An 11958-nucleotide genomic window follows, 5' to 3' on the forward strand; every position below is an offset into this window, starting at 1 on the left:
ATAAACCTCAGCTCATCCAAAGCTCTGCTGCCTGTGTACTCCTGCTCCAGGTTCCACTCACCCATCTCTCCACGCTCACTGGCTTAGATTGGCAACTCTCATTTAAAATTCTCCTCCCTGTGTTTAAATCATAGGGTATTGGCTCTATCTCTCTAAACTTCTCAAAAGCTACTTCTCTCTCTGAGAACTCTGTATATTTTGAACTCAGGCCTCTTGCTCATCACCCACTCCGATTGCCCCACTCGGACAATTTGGGATGATTCATAACTCATGCCATGCCTCTCCTTTGCCAAAAGGTTCTGTTTGTTTGCACTTTAATAACATATTTTGGCTTATTATTTTTGGTACTTTGATGTTTTATTTGCTTTCTTTTCCCTGATTGAATTTCATAATTTGGAAAAGCCTATCTTGGTCCTGTGCTCTCTTAGGTGGGAAAATCCCATACCTGACCACCAAGATAAGTTAGCAGTTCCCAAATCTGTGCAAATTATGGGGAGCATTCTTGATGTGACCTGTTAACATAGAACATACAGTGCAGAAGAAGGCCATTTGGCCCATCAAGTCTGCACCAACCCACTTAAGCCCTCACTTCCACCCTATCCCCGTAATCCAATAATCTCTCCTAACCTTTTTGGACACTAAGGGCAATTTATCATGGCCAATCCACCTAACCTGCACATCTTTGGGCTGTGGGAGGAAACTGGAGCACCCGGAGGAAACCTACGCAGACACGGGGAGAACGTGCAGACTCCGCACAGACAGTTACCCAGCGGGGAATCAAACCTGGGACCCTGGCGCTGTGAAGCCACAGTGCTATCCACTTGTGCTACCGTGCTGTTACGGATGCCTGGTCAGCTCTCAACAGTGGCTAAGAGACTAGACCAGGACCATAGCTTTTTTAAGTTTTTAAAGACGGTGCAGAAAGATCGATTTTTTCCAGGAGAGATAATATAAGAAATAGGGCGTAGTTATTTAATAAACAAACTTTATGAAAGCAAAAGAAAAGAAAATAATATTTAAGCTTTTAAACTTCAACTCTTAACAGATTATATGTAGTTTCTTAACCTTAACGCACTAGTTCCCATTAAACAGCACTGTAACTGAACAAGCAGCTCTCCTGCCACTTTCACAGGTAGACAAAGGCAATAGTTGCATTTGCGAAGCAATTTTCTTCTGGTACAGATTTCATTCTGAACCCGCTTAGCAAAGCCTGCCTTGGTGGTAAATTCATGACATTCTGGGCTGATTTCCAAACCCTTCTCCGGTAACTGTTCAAAACAGCGGGTGCGATTCAACGGCCACACTGCGCCCGAACAGCAGCTCGCAGTGGTGCATCATGGCTAGTAAAAGTCGGGAGACCCCGCTCTCGGGATCTACCCGGCTCGCAATGCCTCACGAGATCCCACGAGATGTTGCAGGCGGATTACTTTTTAGTAAATCTGCATATTAGAGTGAGACAGCTAGTCTCACTTTAATGTGCAGTTTTTCGAGACACCAGAGGCATTGGGATCTATCTCCTTTGCCTCAGAGCCCTCAGGTGAGCGCCTTTCAGTATTGGTCTCCACAAGCTGGGACCAGGCAGAACGATACTTGTGGGGGTCTCCCAGGTGCATGCCCTTTGGGCAGGGTGGTATTCTGGCACTGCTGGTGCCACCTGGGCATCTTGGCACTGGCAGCCTGGCACTGCTAAGGTGCCTGGGTGGCACTGCCAGCTGGCAGGGCCCTGTCAAGGTGCCGATCTGGCATTTTTTGTATGCTGACGATTGGGCCGGGAGGTATGCGTGGGAGGGGGCCTGGAGACCTTCCTATAGGCTTGGGGGGGGGGGGGGGGGGTCAGCTGTCATGTTGGGGGCCTTGGAGATCGAGTTGCCATTTGCTACACTGAGGTGTTCTGGCCAGTGGAGCTCCAAGGTGTAAAAAAACAGGGCATTGTGTAGCCTCGACTGTGCGTTCCCCGCTGAGGCCCCTCATTTAGCGTGAGTGGTGTTTTATAGCCACGTGTTTCTCGCCGCTGTGAGTGCTGGGAAACACGCGGCTAAACACGCTTGTTATGGGGCTTTGTTCCCATTTACTTGAATCGCGCTGATTCTGTACGAGCAGGTTTTTCCCCCCTCAGTCTGTTTAATCCCTGGATTGCCTGCTACATTGAGATCTCATTTCTGGAGCCAATTTCCTAATACCTCCCTCACATGATAGGTCCATCAGACTCACTGCTCTGTGCACTTAAGTACCCCAAGGAGACTAGGAATCTTTTTATTGGGACAGAAAATGCTCACCACAAATTTTTCTGATGTTTTAGGAAAAATGTTGGAGTTAAGGACTCCTCATGTTCACGTTCCTGACCTACAAAAGATCTATTGCTGACGCCTTGGCAGTACAGAGTACAGGTGTAACTCTACAATTTACTGCACAGTTTTAAGCTTCATCTTTCAAAAGCAATAACGTGCTTTCCCAGGGTACAAAGAGACCAAGTCATTTCACAGCTTGTTTATTTTAAAATTTATTCTGTGCCTATTTTAATTCCACATACAGTAAATGGGTTACGAAAATTATTCTGTATGAGAATGCATTGAGTGTGTGGGCTGGGTAGTTCTAACGCGTCGGAAGTGTTTAAGTTCTGACCTTTTCGATTACCGTAATTTAAAATCTGACCCATGATGAAATTCCTGTACATAAGTAACCTGTTTTTATCACAAAAAGAATCTTTTTTTTAACGTTTTCCACCCAGTGCACAATTGAACCAATTTTCAACACTTACGACATAATGGACAATGAAAAACTGGAAACGGACATTCATAGAATTCCTACAGCGTAGAAGGAGTCCATTCTGCCCATCGGGTCTGCAGACACTGCGAAACAGCACCCCACCCAGGCACACTCCCTTGTCCTATCCCCATAACCTCACCTAACCTGCGCCTCTTTGAACTGTGGGTGGAAACTGGAGGAAACCCGCACAGACACGGGGAGAACGTGCAAACTCAACACAGTGACTCAAGGTCGGAATTGAACCCGGGTCCCTGGCGCTGTGAGACAGCAGTGCTAACCACAGTTGACATTCAAAAGAGAAAGCTTTGCATTTAAATAGTACCTTCTGCACCCTCATAGTATATCAAAGCACTGCATGTCCACCAATTGTAATCACTGTTGGAAAATACAATTGGTGCACACACAGCAAGCAGCACTGAGATAAGAGAGTCTGTTTTTGGTGATGTTGGATGAGGGAAATATTATATCCAAATATTATTTCCAGCACCAGGACGACTGTTCTTCAAAAAGCTCCATCTGAACTGGTAGATTAAGCAACAATCCCTACACAAAGGGGCGACAGCGTGGGTTCGGTGTTGACCTAGATTTTGGAAGGGAAGCTAAACTGAGACCGCTAGGGCAGCACGGTAGCATAGTGGTTGGCGCAATTGCTTCACAGCTCCAGGGTCCCAGGTTCGATTCCCGGTTGGGTCATTGTCTGTGCGGAGTCTGCACGTTCTCCCCGTGTGTGCGTGGGTTTCTTCCGGGTGCTCCGGTTTCCTCCCACAGTCCAAAGATGTGCAGGTTAGGTGGATTGGCCATGATAAATCGCCCTTAGTGTCCAAAATTGCCCTTAGTGTTGGGTGGGGTTACTGGGTTATGGGGATAGGGTGGAGGTGTTGACCTTGGGTAGGGTGCTCTTTCCAAGAGCCGGTGCAGACTCGCTGGGCCGAATGGCCTCCTTCTGCACTGTAAATTCTATGAAATCTATGAAATTTGGGGGGGGGGGGGGTTCTCGTCAATGACAACCCTTCGGCCTTGCTGTTTGTGGGACCTTGCTGTGCTCAAATTAACAATCTCCTTTCCCGCATTGGAAAGTGACGGCATTTCAAGGGGATTTCTAACCCTTTTGGAATGTCCTGCCATTGGGGAAAAGCACCAAGGCAAATCAACCCTTTTCCCACCCAAAATATCCTCCTGTGAAGCTTGATCTTCTATCAGTACATAATTTGTAATGGATAATACCTACATCGGGAGGAAAGTAGTGACAACCCGCAGGCAGAGCATTTAGGTGATCAAGTGAACTTCTCATTTCTTCTCTGTCGTTCAGGCAAGGTGAATTTCCACTTTCCATTGAGCCGGAGAGGAGACTGAAATTGGACTTCTTCCGGATAAACACCTTCAACCGCAACTGGGGGAAGTCAGCGGGCCGCCCACAATATCGCATGGAAAATCCGAGTTTATTCAAATGGAGTACTTCCTCCTTTCAGTTTTGGTGCGTAATGGAGTTTCTAATAAAACCCCAAGCGGCTGGTGGGGACATTTCAAAAGCTGTTCCGAGAGACAGAGAGAAGGCAGCCAGAGGAAAGACTCGCTATGGGCCAGGAAGATTCACACTCCAAGAGATTCGTCTACGTTTTGATTCGGGATTATTTAACGTTCGCCCTGAGAGAGTCGGGCTCGGTGCCCGCCGCTAACAGCGTGGCCGAGACGCTGCGCAAGGCGTGCGCCCTGGTCCAGGGATCCCGGAAGCAGGAATTGCAACACTGCATCGAGAAGCTCAACGTGGCTTCGGTGGAGCAGGCGCGGCGAGCGCTGCCCGTCCTCATCGGCGAGGTGTACTCGGACGGCACTGACAACTGGGGCAGACTGGTGACTGTGTACGCTTTCTGTGGAGTGTTAGCCAGGCACCTGAGAAGCAAAGACATTGCGGAGGAGGAGCTGGTGGAGGGGATAGCTCAGTGTGTAGCCCAGCACACTTGGACCCACAAAGCTGCCTGGATCAAGGAGAACGGTGGCTGGGTAAGGCAATTTAAACTTTTTACCAAAAGCAGGCCACTTTTACTGCCATTCTGTGCAGGTTGCATGAAAGTTTGCGGATGAACCAATGTGGTCTTGAAGGAGATCACTCATCCCCATTTAGGTTTCCATACATTTGGGAAAGATTTGCAAAATAATTATATAGGATTAACTGTGGAATTTAATTTGTCATGGGTAGTCCTCGATGAGTTACTCACTCAAATGGTATATGGTTAGTATATCTGGCCCGGTGGCCCGGGTTCGATTCCAACCTTGGGTGACTGTGGAGTTTGCACATTCTCTCCGTGTCTACGTGGGTTACCTCCGGGTGCTCTGGTTTCCTCCCACAGTCCAAAGATGTGCGGGTTAGGTGGATTGGCCATGATCAATTGCCCCCTAGTGTCCAAAGGTTAGATGGCGATTACGGCGAATGGGTCTGGGTAGGGTCCTCTTTCGGAGGGTCAGTGAAGACCTGATGGGCCGAATGGCCTCCCCTGCACTGTAGGAATTCAATGAATTTAAAATCCATATTATAACTAGCAATCTTCGTGAAATGAACAAATGAAATACATCAAAGCAGCACTGTGAGGTCATCCAGCATCAGCTCCCACCAATGCAAGGGGAAGCTGCAAATTGTAACTGGAAACATTGTTGAGTTCCTATTCTTATTAATGCTCTATGTAGATCAGTAGGTTTAGCTGATTGAACTCCAGTGATGCATCTACACAAGATGGCCACCCAGTGAGTTTTAAATCTTACTCTCCTTCAGATAGGTTCTCTGGGATTGGATAATTGGAATACACTGCTGTGGGAAGTGAGGGCACTCTATTCAGGCAAACAGTTGCTCTACTCAAGGGGCTGTTAGACACGGTGATAGGTTTTTGCCCGTCAGTCAACTGGACAATTAACAAAAATTCACCATGCTCTAAAATTTGCTCCGGTTCTGCTATTTCTTTCTTGCTTCAAGAGCATGTTACACTGCTTTTTGTTGCCTAGGCAATAATGTGTAGTTTACTGACAGTCCTCACTCTATTCCTAATGGGAATCTGTGCAGTGATGTGGCAGCAACAAATTGAGCTGATACATGCAGGGATGCATGTACACATTGCCCAAAGCAATAGGCAAAATATTCTTGTCAGCTTCTTCCTTTACCCTCCCACTGCGACAGAGTTCTGTAGACACTGTGCACCTTCCATCAAACAGCTGTGTGACCCTTGATAGTGTGTCAGTGCTCTAACTGACCATTTGACATGAGAGATGAGTGTGATTGTATCTTCAACAGATGGTTGAACACCTGCAATTGTCACAAAAGAGTAACAATTAATGCAGGGATACTATCTTTTCCTTGAACATCTCCTCCAGCAGAGAAATGCAGCAATTTACATACAATTACTCGGCCAGTATATCAGATCCTTCGCTTCAAGGCGAGTTGCTCTGATGCTGCGACTCACAGTTTACTGCCCTCAATGCAAGTCGTTAAAAGGGCATTGTGCAGAGACCAGAAATGACGGAAAGCTGAGGCCTGGCAGGGAGTCTGTGAGTCCCTCTCAGTGATGGTACTTACTCATAATTGCCCCTTTTCCTATTCCATTAGTTCAAAATGGAATTATGAGGAATTAAGTCTAACATATGCGAAAAGTGATTTATTTTTGTCTGCATAGCTCTGTGCAATGTTCACATTGATCATTGCATACAGAAAAGCAAATCCACAATTACATCAAAAACATTGAGTGGGGAAAAAATGTAATTTAATTGAAAATTAATTTAGTGCTTCCAACAAGAAGCAGGTGCACATATGGGGATTGTGGCCATGCTGCTCTCACACGCACACAACTTGTTCACAGCCTACATGACTTTCCATCAAATAAATAAATGGCTGGAAATTCATGGCCAGCGAAACATTTGTGTGTTAGCCTCCATGCCCAAATTCTTAACACTCCACGGCCGTCATGTCAAACTGACTAGTAGCACTCAATTATAAAACTGACCCTACTGTGTACATGCAAGAACGTCCTGGAAGAAAACAGGAAGAAATATCATTCATGAATTAATTTTACTCTTTTTTTTAAACAGGAGAAAGGATTTGTGGAATACTTCCAGCCGAACAGCCCCGGGTTTGTGGATTACGTCCAGCAGGAAAGCCCCCGATTTTCTTACGCAAAGATAGCTGCTATCACAGGGATTGTTGCTGCATTTTCCTTTGTTATGTACCAGCACTGAAAATAGTGAGCTGTGAATAGTGAACAGGGAGCCAGACTAGCACATGAACATTGAACCTTGGAGCGAGAATCTCGTTACTGGACTTTATCTAATTAACCATCTGTGGATGGTTGAATCACAGCAAATACAAAAAGCTGAGACACAGTAAACTCTGAATTATACAATGAATAGAGTATACATTCTTTATTTAAATAAATATTTCAGTCAGAAAGATCTGAATTTATACACAATCTTTCCCAATTTCTGGATGTCTGAAAACACTTTACATTGAATGCTGACTGCTGATGTATATTCACTGTTTTTAATGTAGGAAGGTTTCACAAACAGCAATGTGATAATAGCTAGACAAACTGTTTTAGTAATATTGGCTGAGGGATAATTCTTGGCTTGAACACCCTTGCCATAATAGAGCTTTGTGATCATTTGTATCTGCATGAGAGAGAAGCTAAGGCCTCAGAGTAAACTCTCAGCTGAGACACTGGGAGGGACAAATAGCACTGATAGGAAATAGTAAGTTTAAAAAAAATCTTCCATGGGATATTACTATCACTGGCAACAATGCCAGCATTTGTTGCCCATCCTGAACTGCCCTTCAGAAGATGGTGGTGAATTGCCACCTTGAACACTTGGCAGTCCGCCTGGTGCAGGTAAACCCAAGGTGCTGCTGGGTAAGGAGTTACTGGATTTTGATCCAGTAGCTGTAAAGTAATGGTGATATATTTCCAAGTCAGGATGATGTGTGGCTTTGAGGGGAATTTGCAGTTGGTGCCGTTCCCATATGCTTGCTGCTCATGTCCTTCTAAGTGGTAGGGGTCCTGGTTTTGGAAGGCACTGTCAAAGGAGCCTTGGCAAGTTTCTGCAGTACATCTTGCAGATGGTACACACTGCTGCTACTGTGTGTCAGTGGTGGAAAATGAATATTTGAGGTGATGGATGAGACGCTGAACAGGTGAGCTTCTTTGTCCTGGTTTGTATCGAGCCTCTTGAGAATCTTTGGAGTCACACCAATCCAAGCAAGTGGAGAGTATTCCATTACACTCCTGACTTGTGCTTTGTAGATGGTGGACAGGCTTTGGTCAGTCAGGAGGTGAGTTACTCACCACAGGAGTCCTAGCCTCTGACCTGCTCTTGTAGCTACAGTATTTATATGCTGAGTCCACTTCATTTCTGCTCAGTGGAGGTTACAGTTTCCCCTCTGATTCCCATTGACCAGTTTTGATCAGGCTCCTTGATGCCACATTTGCTGCCTTGATTATCAAGGGCAGTCTTGAGTTCAGCTCTTTTGTCTTTTGCTTGGACTAAGGTTGTAGCGAAGGACTGAATGACCTTGGTGGAACCAAAACTGAGTGTCAGTGAGCAGGTTATTGCTAAATAAATGCCACTTGTTAGCACTGACGGCAACCCCTCCCATCACTTTGTTGATAATCAAGAATAGACTGGTAAGGTGGTAATTGGCCTGGTTGGATTTGTCCTGCTTTTTGTGGACAAGACCTAACTGGGAAATGTTCCACTTTGCTGGGTAGATGCCAGTGTTGTAGCTGTACTGGAACAGCTTGGCTAGGGGTATGACTTGGTCTGAGGCACATTATGGCTGGAATGTTGTCAGGACCCATTTTCATGATTGATGATTTGATTTATTGTCACATGTTCCGAAGTACAGTAAAAAGTATTTTTCTGGGCAGCACGGTGGCCTTGTGGTTAGCACAACTGCCTCACGGCGCTGAGGTCCCAAGTTCGATCCCGGCTCTGGGTCACTGTCCGTGTGGAGTTTGCCCATTCTCCCCGTGTCTGCGTGGGTTTCGCCCCCACAACCCAAAAATGTGCAGAGTAGGTGGATTGGCCACACTAAATTGCCCCTTAATTGGAAAAAATAATTGGGTAATCTAAATTAAAAAAAAAAAAAGTATTTTTCTGCGGCCGAGGAAACATATACAGTACGTACATAGAAGACAAAAAGAATAATCAACAGAGAACATTGACAAACGGTGATTGGTTACAGTGCGGAACAAGGGGCCAAACAAAGGAAATACAGGAGCAAGAGCAGCACAGGGCACCGTGAATAGTGTTCTTACAGGGAACAGATCAGTCCGAGGGGGAGTCATTCAGGAGTCTTGTACCTGTGGGGAAGACCCTGTTCCTATCTCTGGATGTGTGGGTCTTCAGACTTCTGTACCTTCTGCCTGATGGAAGGGTCTGGAAAAAGGCAATGCCTGGGTGGGAGGGTTCTCTGACAATGCTGTCTGCCTTCCTGAGGCAGCGGGAGGTGTAGACAGAATCAATATGGGGGTGGCAACCTTGTGTGATACATTGGGCTGAGTTCACCACACTCTGCAGTTTCTTGCGATCTTGGACCGAGCAGTTGCCGTGATGCGGCCAGATAGGATGCTCTCTATCGCACATCTGTAGAAGTTTGTGAGTGTCGATGCAGACATGCCAAATTTCTTTAGCTTCCGTAGGAAGTTGAGACGTTGCTGGGCTTTCTGGACTGTTGCATCAACGTGAGCTGTTTGTTGATATGAAGTGGAGTGAATCGAATTGGCTGAAAGCTAACATCTGTGATGCTGAGGATCTCTGAGGAGGCCGAGATGCATCGTCCACTCGGCACTTCTCGCGAACGATGGTTATAAATGTCTTTTGCATTGTGCTAGGTGTCATGATATGCAAACATGCAGATAATGATATACAGACAGGCACAGACAGGCAGCTAATGAACACAGAGAACAGGACATGACCAATGAGCAGGCAGGACACTCGGGTGTTACCATGCAGGGCAGCATGGTCGTTAGCACAATTGCTTCACAGCTCCAGGGTCCCAGGTTCGATTCCCGACTTGGGTCACTATCTGTGCGGAGTCTGCACGTTCTCCCTGTGTGTGCGTGGGTTTCCTCCGGGTGCTCCGGTTTCCTCCCACAGTCCAAAGATGTGCAGGTTAGGTGGATTGGCCAGGCTAAATTGCCCTTAGTATCCAAAATTGCCCTTAGTGTTGGGTGGGGTTACTGGGTTATGGTGATTGGGTGGAGGTGTGGGCTTGGGCAGGGTGCTCTTTCAAAGAGCCGGTGCAGACTCGATGGCCTCCTTCTGCACTGTAAATTCTATGATTCTATGATCTCACTATAAAAGGCACGAGGCACTCACACTCCGCCTCTTTCCACTGATGAGCATCTACAGAGTGAGTCAGGGTGTATGCACATTATCACACCTCCAACACGTGGCTAAGAGCTAGTCTGGTTCCGTCAGACAGAGTAACCACACTTAGGTTAGCAGAGAGTCGAACTCCGAGAACTGTGATACTGGTTCAATAAATCAGATTGAACTAACTTCATGGTCTGGAGTATCTTTTGGTTAAAGCTGCATCCAGTTGCAGCCTGTGTTATCCCAGAGTACATAACACGACATGCTACCAGGAGACAGCTTAATCTAGGTGGTTTACCTCAGTCCGTTCCGTGACGACCAGCGAATGTATCCCGGCACCATGGAGAAGATTCAGGCTCCTCACCAGCACAGGACCTCCGGCAATCGCAGTGCCAACTGGCGGACATTCAAGCAAAAGTTTCTGCTGTACATCGAAGCTTCAGACCTCGTGGGTGCGTCTGATGCAAGGAAGATCGCGCTTCTCCTCTCAACAGCGGGTGATCAAGCCATCGAACTCTTCAACTCTTTTCACGTCACCGAAGGCCAGGACAAGACAAAGTTTCAGACCATCCTGGACAAGTTTGACAGTCACTGTGAAGTGGACACCAATGAAATCTTCGAGCGCTATATATTCAAACAGCGTCTACAAGGTAAAGATGAATCTTTCAACTCCTTAACTAACCTCCGCCTGTTAACGCTGTCCTGCAACTTTGGTAATATTGCTGACTCCATGATCAGAGACCAAATCATTTTTGGAGTTCACTCTGATCCTCTCAGAGAGCAGCTACTGAAAATCAAGCATATGACCCTGCCAGTCGCGATTGAAACATGCACAGTGCATGAGCACGCCAAAAATCGCTATGTCCAGTACAAATCGGCTGAAAATGAGAAACTTGCCTCCCACGAGGCAGAGAGTGTGCAGGCCATCTCCCGGATGCAGCGTCTCAGCATTGATGAAAGCGGCCATTTCGCACGCTTTTCCCGGGGCCACACGCATGCGCGATGCGAACGGGATAACAAAGCGGCCGACACCCGCACTGCGCATGTGCGACGACGCGCGGAGCATCATGACGTGCTCGAACTGCGGCAACGCCCACTTAAAGAAACACTGCCCTGCAAGAGGCAGGCGATGTTTAAACTGCGGGAAGCCTGGACGCTATGCAGCCTTGTGCAGGTCTGCACCCCCAGTCAGGGGCCAGCGCTCCCAATTCTGACAACGGCGCGTTCAGAGTGTGCAACAACGATTACAGGATTCTGATCCTGGCAGCACAACGGATCCAGAGAAAGAATGCCTGGACTCCGCCTACTGTGTGGGCATCATTACCAAATGTGAATATGCCACTCCAACTCATCACAAATTCAATCCATCCTCGCTGTGGATTCTGCGGACGAATGGCGTGCGGTGATGCAGGTCAACCACTGCTCCATCCAGTTTAAGCTGGACACAGGTGCTTCTGCCCACCTCCTCTCACAGGCAGATTTCAAACGCATCAAGAAGCCCCCCCCCCCCAGGTCCTTCCAGCAGCTTGCAGGCTTCTGGACTACAACGGAAATGCCATCACGACACTGGGATCCTGCCATCTACTCGTATCCAACTGGAGCACCCATGCACGGTTACGTTTTGAAATTGTCAAGCCAGACAGGGCATCCCTACTTGGCGCGCAGGTCTGCAAGCAGCTGAACCTCGTGCAGCGGGTTTACACAACAACATCCTCCAATGTGGATCTTCAGGCCGGCATTAACGCCATTCTCGCTCAGTATCCAGATGTGTTCGACGGGATGGGCACGTTGCCATTTCGATACAAGATTCTGCTACGACCTGATGCCAAGCCAGTGGTCCAC

At 47.2% G+C, this 11958-nt stretch overlaps 1 protein-coding gene and 1 long non-coding RNA gene across 2 annotated transcripts in view; one reads left to right on the forward strand and one right to left on the reverse strand.

Annotated features, from left to right (window-relative positions):
* Positions 1–4151, reverse strand: part of LOC140386439 (uncharacterized) — a 50980-nt gene extending 46829 nt beyond the window's left edge. The window contains exon 1 of the long non-coding RNA XR_011933617.1: positions 3995–4151. This is a non-coding gene — a long non-coding RNA (uncharacterized lncRNA). The remainder of the gene's footprint in view (positions 1–3994) is intronic.
* Positions 4152–4341: 190 nt separating this feature from the next.
* Positions 4342–7214, forward strand: LOC140386438 (bcl-2-related protein A1-like). The gene is made up of 2 exons (XM_072468789.1): positions 4342–4767; positions 6838–7214. Exons 1-2 carry the CDS (start codon positions 4342–4344, stop codon positions 6982–6984), a joined length of 573 nt encoding a protein of 190 aa, XP_072324890.1. The 3' UTR covers positions 6985–7214.
* Positions 7215–11958: the final 4744 nt, after the last annotated feature.

Source organism: Scyliorhinus torazame, chromosome 12 (genome assembly GCF_047496885.1).
Source record: "Scyliorhinus torazame isolate Kashiwa2021f chromosome 12, sScyTor2.1, whole genome shotgun sequence".
Taxonomy (NCBI): domain Eukaryota; kingdom Metazoa; phylum Chordata; class Chondrichthyes; order Carcharhiniformes; family Scyliorhinidae; genus Scyliorhinus; species Scyliorhinus torazame.

Excerpts from the sequence above, each read along its gene's own strand:
- LOC140386438 (XM_072468789.1), top strand. The coding sequence starts at position 4,342 with ATGGGCCAGGAAGATTCACACTCCAAGAGATTCGTCTACGTTTTGATT. Across the intron at positions 4,768-6,837 it reads TCAAGGAGAACGGTGGCTGG|GAGAAAGGATTTGTGGAATA; the intron begins GTAAGGCAATTT and ends TTTTTTAAACAG.